The sequence below is a fragment of the Scyliorhinus torazame genome, chromosome 11 (assembly GCF_047496885.1).
Source record: "Scyliorhinus torazame isolate Kashiwa2021f chromosome 11, sScyTor2.1, whole genome shotgun sequence".
Lineage (NCBI taxonomy): Eukaryota > Metazoa > Chordata > Chondrichthyes > Carcharhiniformes > Scyliorhinidae > Scyliorhinus > Scyliorhinus torazame.
In genome coordinates this window covers 176,743,500-176,770,807 of record NC_092717.1, presented here as the reverse complement: position 1 = coordinate 176,770,807, position 27,308 = coordinate 176,743,500, and the positions used below count along the sequence as shown (strand labels likewise).

General features: G+C 45.7%; 1 protein-coding gene across 3 annotated transcripts in view; it reads left to right on the top strand.

Moving 5' to 3' along the window:
• Nucleotides 1-27,308, top strand: part of nagpa (N-acetylglucosamine-1-phosphodiester alpha-N-acetylglucosaminidase) — a 169,005-nt gene that overhangs the window by 129,483 nt on the left and 12,214 nt on the right. For 2 of the 3 annotated variants that reach the window (XM_072468071.1, XM_072468069.1), the window contains 4 exons: nt 2,430-2,635; nt 5,812-5,859; nt 11,749-11,877; nt 23,764-23,895. In XM_072468071.1, coding sequence (XP_072324172.1) covers nt 2,430-2,635; nt 5,812-5,859; nt 11,749-11,877; nt 23,764-23,895 — 515 coding nt within the window. The remainder of the gene's footprint in view (nt 1-2,429; nt 2,636-5,811; nt 5,860-11,748; nt 11,878-23,763; nt 23,896-27,308) is intronic. The other variant, XM_072468070.1, reaches the window with a different exon arrangement.

The window sequence follows — 27,308 nt, the reverse complement described above, 5'->3', positions numbered from 1 at the left end:
TTTGAGAGAGGTTTGGAGACATGTCTGTGGAGGGTAGGTTTGCCAGGTTTAAGGAGCTGGCTGAGAAATTCCAACTGCCTGATTCCAGACTTTTCAGATAGTTCAGATTCATGTAAGGCTTTTCCCTCCTTTCCCTTGGATCCTTCCTTGTTGAAGAGGATTTTGTCTTTGGCCGGATATGGCGGGGGAACTTTTTCAGGCATATATGGCCATACCTTCTCAGCAGAGCCAGCTCCATTGACTGTGAGGATGAGTTTGGTCCCATTCTGGATGATAGGGCATGGAGTGAGGCCCTTCATAAGGTCAACTCCATGTCTTCATGTGCTCGGCTAACTGATACAGTTGAAGGCGGTGCACAAGGCACATCTGACTAAAGCAAGGATCAGTAGATTTATCTCTGGGGTGGAGGACAAGTGTGAGTGTTGCTTTTGGGGGCTGGCTAACCACACACATTTTCTGGTCTTGTCCCAAGTTGGTAAGCTTTTGGGCCTCTTCTTCAACACCTTGTCAGAGATACGCAATGTTGGTTTGGATCCATGTCAGCTGGTGGCCATTTTTGGGGTATCAGACTCGCCGATGCTTCAGACGGGGTTGAATGCAGATGTACTTGCCTTTGCCTCATTGATAGCCTGGAGACGAGTTCTGCTTGGGTGGGCGTTTTCTACTCCGCCCAGTGCCTCGGTTTGGTTGGGTGACCTCGTGTCTCTCTTAAATTTGGAGAAGGTTATTAGAGGGTCAGTAGAAGGGTTCTGCCCAAGATGGCAGCCGCTCATTTCCTTTTTTAAGGAACTAGTGACCGTCAGCTGTCAGGGGTTTAGTTTAGTTTTATTACATTAATATGTGCTTTTGCTAAGTTGAGGGTGACCTACAAATCCAAGGACTTTTATTTTGGGACGGCAGAAGCGGCGGGGAGTTTGCGAAGGCAGAAGGACTCTGGCAGAATTGAGAAATGGGACTGAGAGCGGGTCGTGTACCGCTGTAGCCTCATGTAACTTTATTTTTTCACTTTGTGTTGGTGTATGTACGAAATGAGTCAATGCTGTATATTTGGACAAGGGAAGAGTTGGGACTTTCATTTGCAATGATGGTTCTTTGGGGCTTGGGTATGTCTGCTGGGGTTGTGCGCTGAAGGGGATTTCTTGGTTTTCCTGGGACCGGACAAGGGGGAAGGAGACGCGGGCGGGGGCCTCCATGCTGGCCGGTTTAAGCCAGCCAGTGAACGGGAGTGAGGTGGGGGGAGGGGCTGCGGCCATCGGAGCCTGGTGGAACAGGTTTTGGTGAGTCTAGCCGGGGTGAAAAGTTGGGGAAGGAACCGAGGGTGGAGTTTACAAGAAGAAGTGGAGGGGAGAAGTCTGGGCGGGGAGGTGTCTACAATTCATGGGTGCCATTCACGGTACTCTTTCGGGGATTGGATGGCATTGAATATTAGGGGGGCGTGGACTATATATGTCAACGGTGACCAGGGATGATTCCGGATTCCTTTTATTTTTTCCCCCCTTGCGAGGTTTAGTTTTATTTGATGCTTATATTGTCAGGTGCCATTGTTTGGGGGGGGGGGGGGGGGCGGGTGGGAGGATGGGATCGTTGTTGTTGGTAGGGGGATGGACATTGTATTCGTTACCGTTTACTGTTTGTTGGTGGGGTGTAAATTCTGAAGAAAATGGGGAATAAAAATATTTTTCAAAAGAAAACCAAAAAATGTGCTTTTGCTTGTTAATCTCTTTATTGTGTAAGTTTCATTAATTGTTTTGTATGATTGTGTTTATTATGAAAATTTTTGAATCATTTTTTAAAAAATGCTGGTGAGTGCCTCAACTGTTAGTGTAGTGGTCTGTGAGGAAGAATCCGCCCTTGCCATCTTACTTCCAGAAGATCCCTGAGAGACTTCCAAATATGTCAGCGGATTTCGGCTCAAATTCTTCTTGGCTTTGTGTCACCCGGGCATCTCAGAAAAGGGAAAACTCTTTCTCTAAATAAAAAGAGTTTCTGAGAAGTAAAAGTTCTGGCACCAGAAAAAAAGGCAAAAAATCAGCTTTCCAACGTAGACACCTCGTGCAGGAACTCCTCTTGCATCGCACCACCAGAAGTCCTTTCTTGTATTTTTTTAATGAAATATTGCAGCCATCACATCAATTTTTATTATGTTTTTGATGTATTTGTATGATAGACAATTGGCATAAACTTTGAAGTATAAATGTGAAGCTTTCTTCATTCTTTGCTTTTATAAATATGTGAACTGATTTTTTAAATAAATAATTCTTCAGGCAAGACATGTAATTAACTATTTCTAAATTGAATGCTCCAAGTACATTATTTTAAATTGATTCATCCGTGAATACCCTGATTAAACTGCAATATAAGAGCCCAATGATTTATTTCTGTCAATTAGTTAAAATCATCTCCCAAGTCAGAAATGTTTTCTTCAACAGTTCATCTGATCCCATGTGGCGCTGTCCTCGGGCTGTTTCCACAGTCGTATGTGTTCATGAACCTGAATGTGTACCTGCAGATTGCAATGGTCATGGAGATTGTTTACTTGGGGATTGTTACTGTACAGGCTTTTGGTCTGGCCCAGCTTGTAACCTGCTTCACTGTGGATCTTCAAATTGTACTCTACATGGAATCTGTTCAGAGGGTATGTATCAATGCTTTTTTCCATTAATTAAATGAAGAAAAAAATAGGAAAAGTTGCAGTTTTGAAGCAACTGTCATGACCATGGGAGTTTCAAAGCACTTGACAGCTACGTATTTCATAAAGTGTGCTGACTGAAACATGTAAAACTCCCTGTGACCTAACAAGAGCTTTATAAAAGTTCATCTTAAGTGTAGTCACTGTTGTAATGTAGAAGACACAGCGAAAGTTTTGCACACAGCTCCCACAAATAAGACCAAACAACTTTTTTTATTACGGTTAACTGATAAATATTGACCAGGACTAACTCCACTGCTCTTCATAATAGTGTAATGAAATATTTTGCACCCAACTGAGGGGGGAAATGGGACATCAATCAGTCTTGTCCAAAAAACAGCCCTTCCTCAGTACTGTAATGGAGTGTCAGCCTTAATGTTTCGACTTACATTCTGGAACAGAAATGAAACCCACACCAACTGATTCAAGACTAAGTGGGCTGCTGAGCCACAACTGATACTTACAGTTAAAGTTAATTCAACTAAGTATTTGGTATCAAGAATCAACAATATGGACGGCACAATGGCAGTGGTTAGCACTGCTGCCTCACAGCTCCAGGGTCCCGGGTTCAATTCCAGCCTCTGGTCACAGTCTGTGCGGAGTTTGCACGTTCTCTCCGTGTCTGCGTGGGTTCCCTCCGGGTGCTCTGATTTTCTCCCACAGTACAAAGATGTGCAACTTAGGTGGATTGGCTATGTTAAATTGCCCTTCAGTGTCTGAGGTGGGGTTACGGGGATGGGTTGGAGGCGTGGGCTTAAGTCGAGTGCTCTTTCCAAGAGCAGACTCGATGGGCCAAATAGCCTCCTACACTAAATTCTATAACCAGGTGATGACCAAAATGAGATTGCACCCTTTGGTTGTAGTTTGAATGCCAATATCTGTTTTGAACTTTGCATTAAAAGATTGACCCTAATGTTGGTTCTCCCTGTCGCCTGGCCAACCAAAGGAATTAGGTTACTATGAACACCATTGATGAGAGACAATTCACAGATTGCCCTAAGGGAAATCGAGTGCAGGAGTCTCAGTCCAGATTATTGAATTGAGGAGCTGAATTTTCAGCCCCATAACACAGCCTTCTTCCTCATTAAACTTGGGTGAACAAATATTTCCACAGTCCAATAAAGGCCAACCACTTGGAGCACAATGTGACTTTCACCTACTTTAAGTTCAAAAGCATGTGAGTTATACCATTCCCTTTAAAACTCTGGTTGGACCATAGAATATTACGTTGCGTTCTGGTCATGACACCTTTTGGAAGGATGTAAACATCCTTGAGAGGGTGCAGAGGAAATTTACCAGAATTGTTCCAGGAATTGGGAATCTTAGTAATTCAGTTGAAAAAAACGGAGTTATTCTTGTTCACCTCTATAAAATCACCCCTCAATCTAACAAGCTTATGACATGTTTAGATAAGGTAGACCAAGATAATGTGCCCTTATTAGCTGATGGTACAAGGCTAAGGACTGGATTTTACCCCTCATTCCCCGTTGCACATGTTTATGGTGGAGGAGCATGTAAAGTATGTCAGGTGGCTAGCCCATTGCCTTTCCGTCCACCTTGAACTAGCTTCCATTATACAGAACAGGTAAGGTGTCCACTAACGTGTCCACCCTTTGGTCTATTGAGACCCTTCAGCGTTCAGCTATTGCCCACTTGAGGCCCTCAATCCGCTTCTACTGTCATAATATGCTGGGCTGGGTGGTGCAAGGTGAGCAAGAGTGAGAAAGCCGTTTTCTCACCCAAGTTGGTGAAAAGGGAGGGTACACCTTTTTGGGAGCTGTCCAGTGTGCATAAGGGGCATCCCTAAAGATCGTTCCCATGCTTCCCTGCGTGGCCTTCAAACCACTTCTTCGTGGAGTTCTTACAGTTTGAGCAGTGCCCACTACTTAATTTTGGAAGTCCATCCCTCAGTGTAATAAGGCCATCTGCTGTGCAACCCTTTTTAAAAAGCCAGTTGGTTTCCTCTACTGACTTTTCTTCTTGAGGGTGAGTAGAACAGGCACATGCTTGGAAGAACTTTTTTACACAGTGAGTGGTAATGACTTGGAATTCACTGCCTAAAAGCATGGTGGAAACTGAGATGAGCAGTGATTTCAAAAGGAAATTGAATGGGCGCTTAAGGAAAGTATGGGGTTAATAATGATTGGGACTGACTTGATTGCTCTACAAAGAGCTGCATGGAATCAATGAGCTGAATGACGACTGCTGTTATGACCCTGACTCGATAGCCATTCTGTGTGCCTGAAGCCTTCATGATGAACTCCTACTTTTAGTTCTCCTCTGATCAATTTTTCTCAATTGGAAATGTTTTTTAATTGATTAGTTCATTTTGTGTACAAAATAATTAGATTTCACCCTGCTTGATTGTACACGGATGATTCTTTGTTCAATATTTGTTTCTTTAAGTTGCAAAGTTTTTTTAAATTTTCACCTCTGCCAGCTGTTGGTTTTTAAAGTTTTCTTTATACTACAATTTTTAAAACACTAATTTTTGAAAGGTCTACACAAATTAAATGAATGAAGAAGATTGAATTGCTCACTGGTTAGAATTTTCCATGTTCTTTGCATGCAATCCTCCTTACAGAGCTCCCTCTTAGCTACTTGCTTCCTCTTCCCCCTACCCCGCCAGATTCTCCAAATGAATGCATCTTAGAACAACTCTGCCATTTAGTTATTTTATTTTAGTCCCCTTTTTAGTTAGGATCTCAATGCTGCTTCCTCTCAACAAATGGCTGAGATGGTAGGCTAAAATTGAAGACTTGTTGATATCAACATGCCCACCCTCATTACTCCTTGTGGAGTACAGATCATCATCACTTAAACAAATATCATGCAAAATTATTTCAGGGATAGTGTCACTGGGGGATTTTTTTCCTGCATTCATTTACACCACTTCATGATACATCAAATGTGTACAACTTTCAAAAAATTATGCCTTCTTCATAATTGTGAATATATATATATATATATATATATATATATATCAATATATTTGTTTTTATTGTAGGTAAATCCTGTTCTATTGTAAATGTTGCACGCTGTCACCTGAATTGGAGTATAAAAACATGTTAGATATACTTCAACTTTTTTGCCATTAATGAATTCTGCTGTTTATCTTGTAGATGGATGCCTTTGTGATGCTGGGTATTTGGGAGCTAACTGTAGTGAAGGTGAGTTGTATTTTTTTTTTGCATTTTCAATTTTCTTTAAGTTCCTTTACCCCTCCTTTTTCTGGACATGCTTGCATTTTATTTTATAAATGTTATAATAATTTGTTTGATATCCTCTTTAATTTTAAAAATTGGTTTCTATGTATTAAAATATGATTTTGAATTTGCATTGAAAGGCATGTCATCATTCAAAACATTAGCAAATTAACAACAATTGAACATTAAGACTTGTTTTGAAATCTCATAATTGCCCGATTGTTGATATTCCTGAAAAAAGCATTCCTCTGCCAAATAAAAAAAGAATTTCAATGGGACAGATGGATAGGATACTTTGACATTAGTGAACCAGTCTTCCAAATCTGGGACATGATTTCAAATTTAATTTTACTCCACACAACTCTTGATGCCGTGACTTGTGCATAATCATTGCTTTAAAAAAATCACTGGCCTTTGAGCAGTGCAATTTTCTGATATTTTTATGTGAATACATTAAAAAGTACATAGAGCATATGACAGCCCTAAGCAACTCTAATTTTCTTTTTTTAGTGCAAGATTTGACCAGAGCCCAAACACGGGTGATAGGTAAATGGGACTTGTTGTGAGTCAGAACACAGGCAAAAGAGTTTTGAATGACCTCAAGTTTACAGAGGGTTTACAGTCTCACCGGGAATGCATTCGGTTGTTCGAGTCTAGAGGTAACAAAGGAGAGTCAGAATTTCTGTATCAGATGAACAAAGGCAGGGGCAGACGTTAGAGACAGAAATCGGTGGTCTTAATAATGGTGCAGATCTACAGTCGGAAGCTTATCTCTGGGTCAAATATAACACCAAGGTTGCAAACAGTCTGATTTGTCCTCGAACTATTTGCCAGGTGGAGTCAGTAATTTTTTAGCGCACGGATCAAAATTAATGACATAAAAACAAAAAATGCTGGATAAACTCAGCAGGTCTGGCAGCATCTGTGGAGAGAAAACAGTTAATGATTTGAGTCTATGACTCTTCAGAGCTGTTTTTATTTCAGATTTCCAGCATCCGGTTAATGATTCGTCTTGATGAAATTTCTGCAGATTAGATATCAGATAAGCAGTCTGATAATTTTCACAACAATGGAGGAGTCTGGAGAGGTGGCATTGAAGTGGAGTTTGGTGTCATCAGCATGCATTTGAAAATTAACACTATGCTTTCAGATAGTGTTGCTGAGGGGAACAGCAAGTAGATGAGAAACAGAAGGGGGAAATAGAAACATTGAAAATAGGAGCAGAAGTATGCCACCCGGCCCTTCGAGCCTGCTCCGCCATTCAATATGATCATGGCTGATCAACTCAGTAACCTATTCCTGCTCTTCCCCACCCCCACTCTCCCCACACACACATCCTTTGATTCCTTTAGCCCTACAAGCTATATCTAACTCCTTGAAAACATACAATGTTGAGGGCTCAACTACGTCCTGTGGTAGTGAATTCCACAGATGCACCAGTGAAGAAATTCCTCTTCATCTCAGTCCAAAATGGTTGACCATATATCCTTAGACTATGACTCCTGATTCTGGACACCCCCACCATCGGGAATATTCTTGCATATCCTGTTAGAATTTTACAGGTTTCTATGCGATTTCCCCCACTACCCCCACCCCTCAAATGAACTCGTGAATATAACCCTAACCAAATCAATCTCTCTTCATATGTCAGACCCACCATCCCAGAAATCAGTCTGGTAAACCTTCTCTGCACTCTACCGGATAAGGAGACCAAAGCTGTACACAACACTCCAGATATGGCCTCACCAAGGCCCTGTATAATTGCAACAAAACACCCATGTTACTTACTCTAATCCTCTCGCAATGAAGTCCACCATTTGCCTTCATTACCACCTGCTGCACCTGCATACTTATGCTTGCCTTCAGCCACTGGTGTATGAGGACACCCAGGTCTCATTGCGCATTTCCTTCTCTTAATTTTTATCCATTCAGATAATCTGCCTTCCTGTTTTTTGCTACTAAAGTTAATAACCTCACACTTATCCACATTATATCGCATCTGCATGCATTTGCCCACTCACGCAGCTTGTTCAAACCACACTAAAGCAACTCTGCATCCTCCTTACAGTTCACCCTCCCACCCACTTAGTGTCATCTGCAGATCTGGAGATATTACATTTTGTTCCCTCATCTCAATCATTGTGAATAGCTGGTTTCCAAGCACTGATTCCTGTGGTAGCCCACTAGTCATTGCCTGCCGTTCGGAAAAAGACCTGTTTATTCCTACTCTGTTTCCTGTCTGACAACCAGTTTTCTATCCATCTCGATACACTAACTCCAATCCATGCATTTAATCTTCCTGAGAGTTTAGTGAAAACCTTCTGGACTCCATTGGTTCCCTCTCATCAACTCTACTAGTTATATCCTCTAATAATTCCAGTAGGTTTGTCAAACATGATTTCCATTTTGTAAATCCATGCTGACTCTGTCCGACTCTCCCACTGTTTCCCAAGTCCTTCTATAAAATCTTTGATAATGGCCTCCAGAATTTTCCCCACTACTGACATCCAGCTTACTGATCTATAATTCCCTGTTTTCTCTTTACCTCCCTTTTTGAATTGTGGGGTTACATTAGCTACCATCCAATTTGTAGGAGATGTTCCAGAGTCTATAGAATCTTAGAAGATGGCCATCAATGCACCTACTATTTCTCGGGCCACTTCTTTAAGTACTCTTGGATGTAGATTATGAGGTCCTGGGGATATATTGGCCTTCAATCCCATCAATTTCCCCAACACCATTTTTCTGCTAATACTGATTTCCTTCAGTTCCTCCCTCTCACTAAACCCTCTAATCCTGAATATTTCTAGTATGTTATTTGTGTCCTCCTTTGTGTATTTAGTTGGTCAGCCATTTCTTTATCCCCATTGTAATTTTCCCTGTTCCTGACTCAGGGACCTAAGTTTGTCTTCTCTTACCTATAGAAACTTATACAGTCAGTATTTCTGTTCTCCACAAGCTTACTCTCGGACTCTTCTTTCCCATTGGTTCTCCTTTGCTGAATTCTAAAGTTCACCCAATCCTCAAGTCTGTTGCTTGTTCTGGCCAGTTTGTGTGCCTCTTACTGTGTCTAATTTCTAACGCTGTCTCTAATTTCCTTTGTAAGCCATGATTTGGCCACCTTTCCCATTTTACTTTTGTGCCAGACAGGAATAAACAATTGTTGCAGTTCACCCATGCACTCTTTGAATGTTTGCCATTGCCTATCCCCATCATCCCTTTAAGTAACGTTCCCCAATCCATCATTGCCAACTCATGCCTCTCACCATCGTACTTTCCTTTATTAAGATTCAGGACCCTAGCCTCAAAATAAAATATAGCGCACTCCATCTTGATGAAGAATTTTATCATATTAGGATCGCTCATCCCCCAAAGGGTCTTGCACAACTAGATTGCCAATTATTCCTTGCTCATTACAACTCCGTTTAACCACTGGTCAGTTGTAGACTCGGTAGGAGACCAAAGCGTCTCAGTCACAGCAGTGGTTGGGAAAGGGCTGTAAAGTGATCAACGTTTCCTTTGATATCGCCAAAGTGCAGAACAGAGATAGAAGAACACTGAAGCATGTCCTTTATGTTGAAAGAACAAGGAACAATACAGCACAGGAACAGGCCCTTCGGCCCTCCAAGCCTGTGCCGACCATTGTACCTGCCTAAACTAAACCCATCTGCACTTGCGGAGTCCGTATGCTTCCATTCCTACCCTATTCATATATTTGTCTAGATTTCCCTTAAATGCTACTATCGTACCTGCTGCCACCACCTCCCCAGGCAGTGCGTTCCATATATTTATCATCCTCTGTGTAAAAAGAAACTTGCCTCTCACATCTGTTCTAAACTTTTCCCCATGCCCTTTAAATCTATGTCCCCTAGTACTTACTTGACTCTCCGACCCTAGCAAAGAGCACCTGACTATCCACTCTGTCCATGCCACTCAATCTTGTAGACCTCTATCAGGTCGCCTCTCAACCTCTGTCATTCCAGTGAGAACAGACCGAGGTTATCTAATCTCTCCTCATAGCTAATGCCCTCCATACCAGACAACGTCCTAGTAAACCGCTTCTGTATCCTCTCCAAAGCATCCACATCCTTCTGGTAGTGTGGCGACCAGAATTGTGTACACTATTCCAAATGAGGCCTAACTAAGGTCCTGTACAGCTGCAACATGACTTGCCAATTTTTATATTCAATGCCCCAACCGATGAAGGCCAGCATGCCGTATGCCTTCTTGACCACCTTATCCACATGAGTTGCCACTTTCGATGATTGGTGGACATTCACGCCCAGATCTCTCTGTCTGTCAGTACTCTCAAGAGTTCTACCATTTATTGTGTAATTCCTACATGCATTGGACCTTCCAAAGTGCATTACCTCACACTTGTCCGGTTAAACTCTATCTGCCATTTCTCCACCCAAGACTGCAACCAGTTTATATCCTCATAGCTCATAGAATTTGCAGTGCAGAAGGAGGCCATTCGGCCCATCGAGTCTGAACCGGCTCTTTGGAAAGAGCACCCTACCCAAGCCCACACCTCCACCCTATCCCAGTAACCCCACCCGGCACTAAGGGAAATTTTGGACACTAAGGACAATTTAGCATGGCCAATTCACCTAACCTGCACATCTTTGGACTGTGGGAGGAAACCGGAGCACTCGGAGGAAACCCACGCACACACGGGGAGGATGTGCAGACTCCGCACAGACAGTGACCCAAGCCGGGAATCGAATCTGGGACCCTGGAGCTGTGAAGCAATTGTGCTAACCACTATGCTACCGTGCTGCCCCTACCGTCCTGCTATATCCTCTGACAAACCTCTTCACTGTCCGCAACTCCACCAATTTTTGTGTCATCTGCGAACTTACTAATCACACCTGCTACATTTTCTTCCAAACCATTTATGTACACCACGAACAACAAAGGCCCAGAACTGATCCCTGTGGAACACCGCTAGTCACAGCCTTCCATTCAGAAAAGCAGAAGTACAGGCATTTGAAGTCAGTCAAGTTTGATCTAATCTAGACCCAGATTGTTCCAGATCTTTTCCACAGCTGACAAGAATAAAGAAGAGCAGCAGATTAAAGACAGAAACACAATCTTAGAGTTTATTCCAGTATAGTTCAGCACAAACATCTTGATGTCTAGAGAAGTCCAGGAATTTAAAACCAAGTTTAAGGAAAGGTCCAGGTCCAGGCTTTTTCCAGATCTTTATCCAAAACTCACAAGGTAAGGTCAGAGGATGGGGTTTTAACTAACACACTAAGGCCTTTTAAGATAATAGTTAACTTGAAGTTTGTGCCAAAATATACATACTTTTAGAATCCAGAGAACTTGAACAGCAGAAAAAGGATTTCAGATGAGAAAGAACAACTGGTGGCTAGGCATAGATGTACACGGTGACTATCTCCCCAAGCAGCTGACGACCCAGGAGCTATCTTCAGCGCCAAGAACAATTGTCTAAACCTCTAGACTCAAATAAACACAGGCCAGGAAATAAGAAATACAAACACATTTAGGACTGAATTTGATGAGTTTAGAAGGCTGAATTGCCGGCACTTGAGATCTATATGTTGGAAATCTTGCATTGGGACAAAGTGGTGAACTAGCCAAAGTTAAATTTTAAAAAGTTAACTATTAAACCAATGTATGTGATTACATTCAAAATATTAATCAAGGAACTGATTTCCTTTCAATTCTAGACATGCAATTCAAGGTAGATTTTTATGTTGTCATTGTTACTGGAAATGTGCCATGGTAATTTGTTTTCTTGTATTAAAGGATCTCAATATAGTGCAATGTGGAACATCATAAACAGTGTTTAATTTTCAGCACTTTTGTTAATTTCTTTCCCAACAGAATGCTTTAATGGTTTCTATGGCGATGGCTGTAGCCAAAAATGTCACTGCCTAAATGGTGGGATTTGTGATCATATACATGGTATTTGCAGCTGTCCGTCTGGTTATCATGGAAACCTCTGTGAACAAGGTGAATTTACAGAATTGAAAACAAAACTCAAATGCATATGAACCATGAAGCTACCTGCGGAATGTTTTTTCTACCATTAAGTCCCTAGTTACCAACACCTTGACCAGCTTAATTTAACCCAGGCAAGTCTGACTAACTCCTAACATCCTAACAGTATCAGATTGCCACAAACATATAAAACCTCTTGTGGGTGCAACCGAGTCTTCTCTCAGTTGTTTGCAAATGTTCTGCCTGTTTGCCATGTTGCAATGCCCAATGTATTTTGTGGGTATAAAAATAATTAGTGACCAGGGTTCAAGAGTTGTGGTTTAAAGGTACTTGCTGCCAAAGTAGAGTGATCAATATTTGAATGTTAGTATTTTGAATGGTGGTGGTGCCACTTGATGGGAGATGCATTGAAGGTTTAGGGTATCAATTGAAGTGAGGTTTGGGTGAGCAATGGAGCACATTGTGTTTACTGACTGCAGCAGGAGGAAGTATAAAAAGTAAATTATTTATTGAATAGTTGAATAGTTAAATGAGCTTATGGAGTTACATCAGTGGTTACAATAACGTTAAAGACGTTGTTTGAGCATAGCTTGCCACTTTTTATTAATTTCTGCTCTGTTTGAAAATTAAGAAACTTTGCAACTTTATCAAACATACACTATTTTGCAGCTTTCAAGACTTCAACTTTAGTTTCCCAGTGTACATTAACTTAAAGTTTCTGATCTACCTTAACTTCTGGAGCTGCACACTATGCAAATGCCCAAGCACTCCCTTCCTCTCGCCCATTCCCCTGCCCTCTCCCAGCCCCAGCCCTCCTCGCCTGGGCTCTCTTTCTCAACCAGGCCCGCTCCCTCCAGTCCCCTCTTCCCCTCGCCCGGGCCGCTCTCTCCCTTTCGCCTGGTACCCTCACCCAGGCCAACGCTCTCTTCTCGTTCCCCCTCCCCCTCACGTCCAGGACCCCTCGCATTCTTGCCCAGGCCCACGCTCCCTGGGCTCTCGCTCGTTTGCTCCCTCACTCGCGCTTAAAACAGCTTTCTAACGAAAACTGTTCACGTTCTCTTCGGCCTTTAGCCCTCATCCTAGATTTCTACAACAATCCCCAACCTGTGACATTTACTCATCGACTGTCAATGTCCTGTGAAAATGCTAACTTCCTAACAAGCTCCTTACTCCTAATTTTGACTCCTGACAATAAATAAATGCTATCCCCTGGCAAGTGCAAAATCCCCAGTGAAACACTCCTATTTCTATCCTTTTTGCAGGTAGTTTTCCACATTTAGCCTACGACCGTGTGCCTGTGTTAACATAAACTTACCAGGCATTTGGAAACTATTGACCATTGGTAAAGTGTTCCTAGCTTCCCCAAAGCAACCAGCTTCCTGGGGCCAATCAGCTTGTCAATCCCTTTTAGCTGTTAACTGTAACTTGTATTTAAAAAGGAGTCCCTAGAACACCTGATGCTTTGACCCCTTCCTCATCATAACTTTAGGTTTTTTTTTAAGGCTTCATACAGTATTTGGCACTTAAGAGACATACGCTCTGAAGAAGTCATATGGACTCAATGTTTCTCTCTCCAGACTTGAGATTTCCATAATTTTATGATTTTATTTAAGACTTTTCATCACTAAGCTTATGTACAGTACAATTTCATAATGTCAGCCTTATGTGTTTCAACAAGGTGAAATCTAACAACCATCGCCTAAAGGTTTCCCTCCAAGGCATGCAACATTCTGACTGTTCCTGTGTCGCTGGGTCAATATCCTAGAACTGTCTCTATAACGGCACATGGATTGCAGCAGTTCAAGATACCAGTTCTCCAAGAACAATTCGGGGATGGGCAATCAATACCAACCTGCTAGCAATGTTCACATGCCATGAAAGATATATTTTTTTAGGTTGACGATACTGGAGAGGGAATCCTGGGGTATGAGTGGAAACTTGGATTTGGTATAAAGGGAGGCGGGAGATTTGGTGTTTACCTCATTGAGGATTACTGGTGTTTGGCAGCACTAGAGTTGGGGTTGCAAATGACCACTCTGATGCTACCAAGTCCCAGACACAGAGTGCTATCAAACTCCAGATCCTTTTTGCCAGTCTCGTGCACATGTTCTAGCTATTATCGACCCATCTCTAGCTCTCTTGTGTGTTTCCTCTACCTCTGTCACATAGATGCAGATATCTCCGGATTTCCCTCTGAAATAGAATTTAAGTATGCTCGTTTAAGTGAGAAACTTTATCAGACCCTGACATGATTTAAAATCACTTGGCTAAAAGAAAGGTGCTGTTATAGCATGAGGAAACACTAATGTTGACTATCCCTTGATTCAAGGGTGATGGCTACTTGGTGCAAGTTTCCCCCATGTGTTTTCATGTGACTAAACGGGTCAGTTTTGGAACTGCATCTGTCTGGAAACATGGGACAGGTATCCAGTGAGATAGTGGGGTCTGAAATCCAGGATTGGTTTCATTTTCTTTCCTTCTCTGCTCTGTCTTATCATTAAGACATTGGGACTCGCGTGATGCAACATGATGCAAAAGTTGTTGCCATTCTGAATGATTGGTAACAGGTTTATCCCAGTCATTGAGGTCAATATCAGCATTATCTTTGCCCTCCCCGGAACATACGGTAGCACAGTGGTTAGCACTGTTGCTTCACAGTGCCAGGGTCCCAATTCGATTCTCGGCTTGGGTCACTGTGTGGGGAGTCTGCACTTTCTTCCCATGTCTGTGTGGGTTTCCTCCGGGTGCTCCGGTTTCCTCCCACAATCCAAAGATGTGCAGGTTAGGTGGATTGGACATTCTGAATTCTCCCTCGGTGTACCCGAACAGGCACCGCAGTGTGCCGACTAGGGGATTTTCACAGTAACTTCATTGCAATTGCAAAGTTAATGTAAGCCGACTTATGACGCTAATAAAGATTATTTTTAAAAAGCATTGGAGTTGAGAGAAACCTGGCAGAGGTGTTGGTTTTCAGCCATCCAGGCAGTGTCCAGTCCATTGAAGTTGATTTTGTGGGATTTTTGCCTGAATGCTTGTGGAGATGGCTTTTACATGGGCACTAATGTTTGTCCCACTGCCTTCCCAATGAATCTGGAGGATGCTGCAGAGGCATTACTGATAGAATTTCTCTTGCACTCTTGTGTGTTGCTGATGCACAACCCAGGTCTCAGTTCCAAGGAATAATGCTGATGCCTGTTGGGAAATTCTGGATATTTGAAATTGCAGCCTCCTTTAAATTGTATGTACAGGTGTAGTCCTTCATGAGCTGTAAGCCAGTGGTAGATTTGGGAACCTGCTAACTCCGGGTCCAGAATTTTGAAAGAGAATGAGGCCTCCCAGCAAAATACAAAGATGTTTAAAGACAGAAAACAATGTTATAGGTAAGCTCAATTGTTATTGTAAAATATGTAATTTCCCTTCCCTTGTGGTCCATAGTTGAGGATATAAACTAACAGTCAAACATTTTCAAAAGTGTTTTTCACTTTCTCGTTTCCTGTATTGGTAGATTTTCCTCATCAGTTCTGCAGCATTTAATAATCACTTTGGACTTCCGGGTGCGGCTATGCAGAGCTAAGTCGCACATTCGGCGGCTCCCACAAAAACAGACTTTTGGGCTATTTTCAGGGCCCCCACGGCATTTGTTTGACATTTCCCCGTGTGGGAAGAAGACTGCAACATTCCCCTGACAGTGTCCCCCAGGAATGGTATGTCTCTTGGGTACCAGACCCGGCAGAAACAGTAAAAGATTTGGCTGTAACTGCAGGGGAGAGAGGGCCTCTTCCAGCATGCAGGCGGGGGAAGGGCAAGCTTAAAGCTGCTGGCTTGAGGGTCTTTATTAAAGGTGAATTCTAGCAGCAGAGGGAACAACTGTGAAAAGATCTACCAAGGCCATTGAAGAAGCGGGGACGATGCTTCCGGTGGTGGCCATAGAGGAGTAGGTCGCGCTTTCGGCAGCTCCCGTCTGGAACGGACTCTCAGACCTTTTTTAGGAGTTTCCACAGACTTTTTGGGGCAGATTGGGGAAGCGAACACTGCCAAAAGGAGTCCCTCTCGAGACTTCCGGTTGCGGCTATGCGGAGCTAAGTCGCACATTCGGCGGCTCCCACAAAAACAGACTTTTGGGCTCTTTTCAGGGCCCCCAAGGGCACTTTTTCGACGTTTCCTGGTGTGGGAAGGAGTTAATAATAGCTCCCCGTCAGTATATGGCTTTAACTAGGAGCGGGGCAACAAAAAAAGGTGGTGGTGGACCAGAAGAAGGGAGGGAAGAAGGGCAATATGGCGGCGGGCAGAGACCAGGCAGCGTGGAGGCAGTGGGCAGAGGAGCAACAGGAGGGTATCCAGCGCTGCCTCAGAGAGATTAAAACGGACCTGCTAGAGCCGATGAAGGCTTCTATTGATAAGCTGCTGGAGACACAGACGGCCCAGGGGGTGGCGATCCGAGAGGCTCAACAAAAGATCTCTGACAATGAGGACGAGATCTTAGGCCTGGTGGTAAAGGTGGAGGCACACGAGGCGCTCCACAAGAGATGGCAGGAGCGGTTCGAGGAGATGGAGAATTGGTCGAGGCGGACAAATCTGCGGATTCTGGGCCTCCTGGAGGGGCCGGACGTGGGGGCCTATGTGGTCACCATGTTGAACTCGCTGATGGGCACGGGTTCCTTCCAGGGGCCCCTGGAGCTGGAAGGGGCCCATAGAGTGTTGGCGAGGAGGCCCAAGGCTAACCAGCCTCCACGGGCGGTTCCATCAGTTCGTCGATCGGGGGGGGGGGTGCTCAGGTGGGCCAAGAAGTAGAGGAGCAGCAGGTGGGAGAACGCGGAGAACTGGAGTGCGGAGGTGGCAAAGAGGAGGGCTGGGTACAATCGAGCGAAGGTGGTGCTGCACAGGAAGGGGTGAAGTTTGGCATGTTGCAGCCGGCGCGACTGTGGGTTACCTACAAGGACCGGCACCATTATTTTGAGTCTCCGGAGGAGGCGTGGGCCTTTGTTCAGGCCGAGAAGCTGGACACAGACTGAGGGTTGGGATGTGCGATTGGGGACTGCGGTGGATACGTTATGCCTATTTTTGGTTTGGTGGGGGCCTTTGCATTGTTTTGGGTTTCTTTTTCTCTGTGTTTTCCTCTTTCGGGTTGGGGAGGGTGGATGGGGCGGGTTGGGCACTGTTTTGGTTGGTGGCGGAACCTGGTAGGTGGAGAGCGCGGGCTTTTTCCCCGCGCTGAAGACTGGGGGTGGCGGGGCTGGGGTGGGGAAGCAAGGATTCTTTCCCGCGCTTAGAACGGAGGGGGGAGGGGGAGAGCCTGTGGATGGGGAGTGGGAGAGGAGGGTGTGCCACACAATGGGAGGAGTCGAAGGGGAGGCGGGAGTGGCCGGGGTCAGCTGACTTGCGGAGGTGCAATGGGGGGAGTAAACCAGCTAGGATAGATCCTAGCCGGGGGGGGGCGGTTGGGTGGGGGGGGAATCGAGTTGCTGCTGCTAAGGTCAAGGAGGAGCTGGATCAAGTGTGGCGGGGGGGGGGTCGAGACGGGGGTATGCCGCTGTGGGGAACGGGCAGGGTGTGGGATGCGGGCGCGTGGCTGGCCGAGGAGGGGTCATGGCTAGTCGGCGGGGGAGGGGGGGCGGGTAGCCCCCTGATCCAGCTGATAACCTGGAATGTAAGGGGACTGAATGGGCCAGTTAAGCGGGCCAGTTAAGCGGGCCCGCGTGTTCGCGCACCTGATTGGGCTCAAGGCGGATGTGGTTATGCTCCAGGAGACACACCTGAAGGTGGCAGACCAGGTAAGACTGAGGAAAGGGTGGGTAGGTCAGGTGTTTCACTCGGGGCTAGATGCCAAAAATCGAGGGGTTGCGATCTTGGTGGGAAAGAAGGTGTCATTCGAGGCGTCTAGCATTGTGGCAGATAATGGCGGTAGATACATAATGGTAAGTGGTAAGTTGCAGGGAGAGAGGGTGGTACTGGTCAATGTGTATGCTCCGAACTGGGACGATGCGGGTTTTATGCGGCGTATGTTGGGTCGGATCCCAGACTTGGAAGTGGGGGGCCTGATAATGGGGGGAGACTTTAACATGGTGTTGGATCCGGCACTGGATCGCTCCAGGTCTAGGATGGGTAGGAAGCCAGCGGCGGCTAGAGTGTTGAGGGGATTTATGGATCAAATGGGAGGGGTGGACCCTTGGAGATTTGCAAGGCCTGGGGCTAGGGAATTTTCATTCTTCTCACATGTCCATAAGGCTTATTCTCGAATCGACTTTTTCATTTTGTGTAGGGCGCTGATAGCGAGAGTAGAGGATACCGAGTATTCGGCAATAGCCATTTCGGACCACGCCCCGCATTGGGTGGACTTGGAGATGGGGGAGGAGAGGGACCAGCGCCCGCTGTGGCGCTTGGAGGTGGGGACGAGGAGGTGAGCAAGCGGGTCCGAGGAAGTATAGAGAGGTACTTGGAGACCAACGGGGAGGTCCGAGTGGGGATGGTATGGGAGGCACTGAAGGCGGTGGTGAGGGGAGAGCTGATCTCCATTAGGGCCCACAAGGAGCAGGGGGAGAGGGAGAGCTTTTGGGGGAGATGGTGAGGGTAGACAGGAGTAATGCGGAAGAGCCTGAGGAAGGATTGTTGAGGAAGAGGCGCAGCCTCCAGGCCAAATTCGACCTGGTGACCACCAGGAAGGCGGAGGTGCAGTGGAGGAAGGCCCAGGGGGCGGCCTACGAGTATGGGGAAAAGGCAAGCCGGATGCTGGCGCATCAGCTTCGGAAGCGGGACGCAGCTAGGGAGATCGGGGGAATTAAGGTAAGGACAGGGGAGGGAGCGTGGTTGGCATCAATGGGGTCTTCAGGGACTTCTACGAGGAATTGTACCGATCCGAGCCCCCACGGGAGGAGGGAGGGATGGGCCGTTTCCTGGACCAATTGAGGTTTCCAAAGGTGGAAGTGGGACTGGGGGCCCCGATTGTGCTGGAGGAGCTGATCAAAGGGATAGGAAGCATGCACGCGGGGAAGGCACCGGGGCCGGACGGTTTCCCGGTCGAGTTCTATAAAAAACATATGGACCTGTTGGGCCTGCTGTTAGTTAGGACCTTTAATGAGGCAAGGGGGGGGGGGAGGAGCTTTACCCCCGACGATGTCCCGGGCACTGATCTCCTTGATCCTGAAGCAGGACAAGGATCCCCTGCAATGTGGGTCTTACAGACCGATTTACTTGCTAAATGTAGATGCCAGGTTCTGGCGAAGGTCTTAGCCACGAGGATTGAGGATTGTGTGCCGCAGATCATCCATGAAGACCAGACGGGGTTTGTGAAGGGGAGACAGTTGAACGTGAATGTGCGGAGGCTTTTGAACGTTATCATGATGCTGGCGAGGGAGGGGGAGGCGGAGATAGTGGTGGCGATGGATGCTGAGAAAGCCTTCGATAGGGTAGAGTGGGGGTACCTGTGGGAGGTGCTGAAGAGGTTTTGGGAGGGGTTTGTCAGGTGGGTTAGGCTGTTGTATGAGGTCCCGATGGCGAGTGTGGCCACAAACAGGAGGAGGTCTGAGTACTTTCGGTTGCACCGAGGGACGAGACAGGGGTGTCCCCTGCTCTTCGCACTGGCGATTGAACCCCTAGCTATGGCACTGAGAGAGTCGAGGATCTGGAGGGGGTTGGTGCGGGGTGGGGAGGAGCATAGGGTGTCGCTTTATGCGGACGACCTGCTGCTGTGTATGGCGGACCCGGTGGGAGGAATGCCAAAGGTAATGAGGATCCTTGGGGAATTCGGGGACTTTTTGGGGTACAAGCTCAATATGGGGAAGAGCGAGCTGTTCGTAGTTCAGCTAGGGACCAGGAGAGGGGGATTGGCGAACTCCCACTAAAAAGGGCAGAGAGGAGCTTCAGATATTTGGGGGTCCAGGTGGCCAGGAGCTGGGGGGCCCTGCATAGGCTTAACTTTACAAGACTGGTGGAGCAAATGGAGGAGGAGTTCAAGAGATGGGACGCGTTGCCGCTGTCCTTGGCGGGTAGGGTGCAGTCAATCAAAATGACGGTTATCCCAAAGTTTTTGTTCCTGTTCCAGTGCCTCCCCGTGTTTATCCCGAAGGCTTTTTTCAGGCGGGTTAACAGGAGTATAATGGGGTTTGTGTGGGCGCGAGGGACTCCGAGGGTGAGAAGGGTGTTCCTGGAGCGGAGTAAAGACGGGGAGGCTGGCGCTGCCCAACCTCTGTGGGTGCTACTGGGCTGCCAATGCGACGATGGTGCGCAAGTGGGTGATGGAGGGGGCTGCATGGAAGAGACTGGAGACGGCGTCCTGTGTGGTGAAGAATCTGGGGGCGCTGGCAACGGCCCCGCTGCCGCTCCCTCCAAGGAGGTATACCACGAGCCTGGTGGTGGTGGCGGCACTCAAAATTTGGGGGCAGTGGAGGCGGCATAGGGGGGAAGTTGGGGCCTCGGCGTGGACCCCATTACGGGGGAACCACCGGTTCGCCCCAGGAAGAACAGGTGGAGGGTTTTCGGGGTGGCACAGGGCAGGGATACGAAAGTTGGGGGACCTGTTTGTGGACGGGAAGTTCGCGAGCTTGGGTGAGCTGGAGGAGAAGTATGGGCTCCCCCGGGGAACACCTTCAGGTACTTACAGGTAAGGGCGTTTGCCAGACGGCAGGTGGCGGAATTCCCGTGGCTATTGCCACACACCGTACAGGACAGGGTGCTCTCGAGGGGGGGGGGGGGGGGGGGGGAGTGGGGAACATCTCGGAAATTTACCAGGTGATGCAGGAGGAGGAGGAGGCCTCGGTGGTGGAGTTGAAAGGTAAGTGGGAGGAGGAGTTGGCAGAGGAGATTGGGCAGATGCCCTAGGGAGGGTGAACTCTTCCTATTCATGCGCAAGGCTCAGCCTCATACAGTTTAAGGTGCTGCACAGGGCACACATGACCGGGACAAGGATGAGTCAGTTCTTTGGGGGGGTGAGGACTGGTGTGTTAGGTGCTCAGGGAGCCCAGCAAATCACACCTATATGTTCTGGGCATGCCCAGCGCTGGAGGAATTTTGGACGGGCATAGCGAGGATGGTGTCGAGGTTGGTAGGATCCAGGGTCAGACCGGGCTGCGGGCTCGCAATATTTGGGGTGGCAGAGGAGCCGGGAGTGCAGGAGGCGAAAGAGGCCGGAATTCTGCCCTTTGCGTCCCTGGTAGCCCGGCGAAGGATTATCCTTCAGTGGAAAGATGCGAGGCCCCCAAGCGTGGAATCCTGGATCAGCGATATGGCAGGGTTCATTGAATTGGAGAGGGTGAAATTCGCCTTGAGAGGGTCGGTACAAGGGTTCTTAGGCGGTGGCAACCGTTCTTAGACTTTCTGGCAGAATGATAGACATTGGTCAATGGCGGGAGGGGGGGGTTACTTTATTTTTGTTTCTTATTTACACTGGAGGGTTTGAGGGGGTGTATACACCTGTTGTGTTAAGTCGGGGTGTTAATGTTAATTTATTATTCATGTACTGGGGGGGAGGGGTTTGGGGGGTTGCTTTTTTAGTGTTTTGTACTTAACCCTGTTGGGTTCTTTTTTCTTTCTCATTTTGTAATTGATATTTTATGAAAACCTTTAATAAAAATTATTTTTTTTAAATAAAAAAATAATCACTTTGAAATGCAGCATGGTGGCACAGTGGTTAGCACTACTGCCTCACAGCAGCAAAGTCCCAGGTTCGATCCCGGCTCTGGGTCAACTGTCCATGTGGAGTTGCACATTCTTTCTGCGTGTTTGCGTGCATTTTGTCCCCACCCAAAAATGTGCAGGGTAGGTGGATTGGTCACGCCAAATTGCCCCTTTAATTGGAAAAAATTAATTGGGTACTCTAAATTTATTTTAAATGAATAAACCTTTTGATGTTTCGAACAGTTGACGTTCTGACCAGTTTCCTCAATTTTTAATTGCACGATACTTAATTTTTTTTAAATCAAAAAATGATTTAAAATGTCAGCAAATCAAAAATTGTGGCATCAAATTGGCCTGACTGGAAGTGTACGCTATTACTGAATTTTTCAATTAAATTAATTCTTACACTAAAGGAAGAGACATTTTTTTCTTCCTGGTAGTTGAATTTAGCAAATCCAGAAGTTTATAAGCACCCTGTACTGCTAACTATTAGTGGTCAATAAGATATGTTCAAAATTATATGATATGTTCAAAAGATATGTTCAAAACCAGCATAATTAAGGACCTCACTCCCTTCCGCCTTCTTCTGTCAGGAAAACAATACCAAAGTTTGAGGTCACGTACCAACCGACTCAAGAACAGCTTCTTCCCTGCTGCCATCAGACTCTTGAATGGACCTACCTCATATTAAGTTCATCTTTTCTCTACATCCTAGTTATGACTGTAACATTACATTCTGTAGTCTCTCCTTCCTTCCCTATGTATGGTATGCATTGTCCGTATAGCATGCAAGAAACAAAGCTATTCACTGTATACTAATACATGTGACAATAATAAATCAAATCGAAATTGTGATTCATTTGGACATAATAAATTGCAACTTTTCTGTTACAATAGTCAACTTTAAGTTTAAGCATGAAGGAACAACAAGCACCAAATCAAGACTGTCCATATTTACCATTAAAACAGACACCTTGTAGCCCACATATCTAAAAAATAATAGGGCCCAGAGCCACCTGATCAACAGGGAGTCACTTGCTGTTGGTCACATCAGTTGGCAGGATATCTGGAGCAAATCTGCCGGTGACGGACAAGGCTATTTCTCTTGCAGCTATTTTGCGGCCACCTCCTATTGAGCAAGAGTGACACAAAGACAGCCTTCATGTAGTTTTTGTTACAGACAGGAATCCAGGGAATGTTTTCACTCTTACTGTAGTTTTAAGGAATTTGGTAGGTATTAGGAAAATTTGTCAAGTGTGCATACCTCTATAAGCAGATTTTTGGTTGCATTTGATTCCAAATAACTCCACACTTTGCTGTCTAAGTCACTGGTGATGCTCTTCATTTTGGCCATCTATGACTCCACTAAAAGTCATCTATTAGCTCTGTTCAAGAGTCCACAAACATAATGTAGTAACGCTGGCTAACTTTTAAAGTTGGGTCCAAGATATAATGCTCAGAGGTGGAAGATGAGAAGGGAGTCGGTTGTCAGTGACAGAATTCGTAATGCAATACCTGAACTAGGAAGGTTTGCAACACTTCAGGACAATAATGATTAATAAGCTGCCTGGCTCATTTAATGTGATGTGGAAGGGAAGACCTGTCACTGAGGACTATGATGCTTATTTAGCTATAGTTAACTTTCTAGGCGATGTTCTAAAATGTAAAATGGTTCAAGCTAAACAAATTGTGAGAAGAAGAGTTCTGATTTTAGCTGATCTTAAATTTCAATATTCTGTATTTCAGCTTGCTGGAATTAGGAAAATAAGTTATATGTCTAAGAGGAGATGATAACACTTAAAAGATGCAATATGTTTTGAGAAAATATCATGTTATCCTCATTGTCTTGATTCATAAAAGCGGTGCTTTGTTACTGTGCATATCAGATACACAATGTCGAGAAATAGAGTTGACTGCTAGCATGATCATCAGTGGCAGTGTCTGATTTCTCTGATTGTGATTGTTTTATGTTTACCCAAGCTTAATTTATAAAATTCTGCATTCAGAAGCATTTTACTTTTGTAGAAAATAGTTCAGAATTATTATTATATATTTAAAGAATCCGGTGATTCTGAACTTGGAGCTTTTTGTCAAATCTTGCCAAATGTAATTTTTTTTCTATTTTAAGTTTTGAGTAATGATTTTCTTTCAGATCCTAATTATCAGTTTGAGGAGACATTGTAGGTGGCTTCACTAATGAAATTGCAAATTAATAATACAAGAGGCAATTAAGTGATTTAATGTATAAATATGTTGACAGTATACAACATTTTATTTCATTTTAAACAGAATGTCCCATGGGACGTTATGGGTGGAGGTGTCAGCAGGCATGTCACTGTGCAAACATGTGCCCCTGCAATCCAGTGACTGGAAATTGTAACATCACCCATGACTCCAGATTTAATGACACATTATACAAAGGTATTCAAAGCAATATTATTACATCGTTTATTGCAACAGTATCCTACCAAAGCATTTGGTTTTTCAATTTCTGAACCTGTCAAGATAGGAATGTCAGCATTGTGAACAGCTGACTCTGCTGCTTTTCTTCCATCCCAGCCACCAGACCAAACTAGTTCTAAGGTTCCCGTCATTCTAGCCTTGAACTCGTAGGTTTTTCAAATGTCTCTAGTATCTGCCTTCATACCCTCTTCAAGCTCATCTTGTCCATGAGACCCATGACTTAACTCCCTGGATTCTATCCCAATGAGCTACCTGGTTTCATTTTAGCTGATATTAAGTTTTCTCTCCTCAGGTACTGCCATCCTCCTCCAAGGAGCCAACGTTTAATCCCTGTGTCCTACCTTCCCTTCCCCTCCAATGCTCTTGAATGTGTTGCTATCTCCTAAATCCATGCCCCTCTTTCCCAGAACTCCATATTTGAATACATCCAATCGGGTTTCTGCCCCCTCACAATTTAAAACTGTTTCTGTCAAAATCACAAATGACGTCCTATGTGACTGATAAAGATGAATTATCCCCCCTCATAGCAACCTGTCTGCAACCTTTGACACAGTTGGCCACAACATCCTGCTCCGAGCTTCACTGTTCTTGTCTACCTGGGTTTGGACTGCACTTGTCTGGTTCCATTGTTATATATCTAATCATTGCCATAACATCACCTACATTGGCTTCTCTTTCTGCTCCTGGACTTGGCGTCACCCAAGGATTTTTCCTTGGGCCCCATTCTCTTCAATTTCTCAGCTGCAGGCTACCCCTCTGACATTTTTCCACAATATGGTGTCAGTTTCCAGCTGAAGACATCCAGCTCTTAAATCACCACCACCTTTCTTGACCACTGCACCACCTGTAAATTGTCAGACTGCTCACCTGATATCCAGGACTGGGTAAACAGACATTGCCTCCAAATATTAGGAAGTTTTAAAGCACTGACTTCAGACCCCACCACGAACGTTATTCTCTATTTACTGCCTCCGCCCTCTCCCCGACAATTGTTCTTTTTTTTTAATAAACATTTTATTGAGGTATTTGTGGTATTGTAACAGCAACAATATATACAATGTACATGAAGATATAAACATAGTGCAAATACCACCTCCCTCCCCAACAGGTCCCACCATTAATTAACCCCCTAATCTACACTAAGCTAACCACCCCCCTGCTGATGATTAATTCTCCGCGAAGAAGTCGATGAATGGTTGCCAAGTCCGGGCGAACCCTAACAATGACCCTCTCAAGGCGAACAATTTTCTCCAGACAGAGAAAGTTAGCCAGGTCTCCGACTTCGGGGACTTTGAGTCCTTCCATGCTAGTAATAACGACCTCCGGGCTACCAGGGAAGCAAAGGCCAGAACGTCTGCCTCTTTCTCCTCCTGGATTCCCAGATCCTGCGACACCCCGAAAATCGCCACCTCTGGGCTCAATGCCACTCTTGTTTTTAGTACCTTGGACATGACATCAGCAAACCCCTGCCAAAATCCCCTCAGCTTTGGACATGCCCAGAACATGTGGACATAGTTCGCTGGTCCTCCCGCACATTTTGTGCACCTATCTTCCACCCCAAAGAATCTGCTCATCCGGGCCACTGTCATGTGAGCCCAGTGGACGACCTTGAATTGAAACAGGCTGAGTCTGGCACAAGTTGCAGTTGCGTTGAATCTACTCAACGTGTCCGCCCAAAGGCCCTCCTCTATCTCTCCCCAGCTCCTCCTCCCACTTTCGCTTCAGCTCCTCCGTCTGCCTCTCTTCTGATCCCATAGGTTCCTTATAAATGTCAGAAACGCTCCCCTCACCTATCCATCCTCTATAAACTACCCTGTCCTGAATCCCCCTTAGCGGCAGGAGTGGGAAGGTTGGTACCTGTCTACGCAGAAAGTCCCGCACCTGCAGATATCAAAATTTGTTTCCCCCCGCCAATGCAAACTTCTCCTCCAGCGCCCTCATTTTTGGAAAGCTCCCCTCGATAAACAAGTCCCCTATCCTCTCAATGCCCGCTCTCCGCCATATTCGGAACCACCCCCCCCCCAGTCCATCCTCCCCGGGGCAAACCGGTGATTATTGCAGATTGGGGACCAGACCGGTGCTCCCACTGCTCCCACATATCTCCTCCATTGCCCCCAGACTCTCAAGGCTGCCACCACTACGGGGCTGGTGGAGTACCGCGCCGGCGGGAACGGCAGAGGCGCAGTTACCAGCACCCCCAAACTTGTGCCCTTGCAAGAAGCCTCCTCCATACGCACCCATGCCGCCCCCCCCGCCGCACCAGCCACTTCCTAATCTCAGCTATGTTAGCCGCCCAGTAATAACTTCTAAAGTTCGGCAGCGCCAGCCCTCCCTCTCCCCAACTCCACTCCAGGATTACCCTCCTCAATCGCAGGGACTTGTCCCCCCCATACAAAGCCCGCTATAACTTTATTGACCCGCTTAAAAAATGGACCGCGGAATGAAGATGGGGAGACATTGAAAAGTCAAACAGGAACCTCGGGAACGCATCCCATCTCCGGAAATCATCTTTCATCTGATCCACCAACCGGGCCAAGTTCAATTTATGTAGCCGGTTCCAATCCCGCCCCACTTGGATACATAGGTACCTGAAACTGTCCCCTACCAATCTAAACGACAGTTCCCCCAGTCGCCTCTCCTGACCCCTCGCCTGGACCGCAAACATCTCACTCTTCTCCAAATTTAGCTTATACCCTGAAAATCGGCCAAATTCCTCTAAAATTGCCATGATCCCGACAATTGTTCTGATGGTAGACCATTGTCCCTTGATATTGTGTTTTGTGAAGATATTTTATTCTAAACATAAACAATAACAAAACCACATTCCAACAAAACAGAATTAATAGTTTGTACATTTTCCTCCAGACATTTTTCCCCTTTTGATCCGCTTCCTTCCCATCCCCCGTTGCAGCAAACAGCTCCTCAAATAGCATCTTGAACGGCCTCCACCGTATCTCAAAGCCCTCTTCCCTGATATTGTATTTGAGTTTCCAGACCGATTTCGGCATTTATCATAAAGACTGCCTATTTCAACCTCAATTACATTTCCTAGACTTGACTATTCCAATGTACTCCTAGCTGCCTTCTTATGTTCTACTCTCCATAAACCAGAAGTAATCCAAAACTCCTCAGCACAAAGTCCCATTTATATATATCATATGTGCTTATTAACTTTTTTTTTTTAAAGTAGCACAGTGGTTAGCACTGCTGCTTCACAGCTCCAGGGTCCCAGGTTCGATTCCAGCTTGGGTCACTGTCTGCGTGGGTTTCCTCCAGGTGTTCCGGTTTCCTCCCACAAAGACCCGAAAGATGTGCTGTTGGGTTTTTTGGACATTCTGAATTCTCCCACTGTGTACCTGAACAGGTGCCGG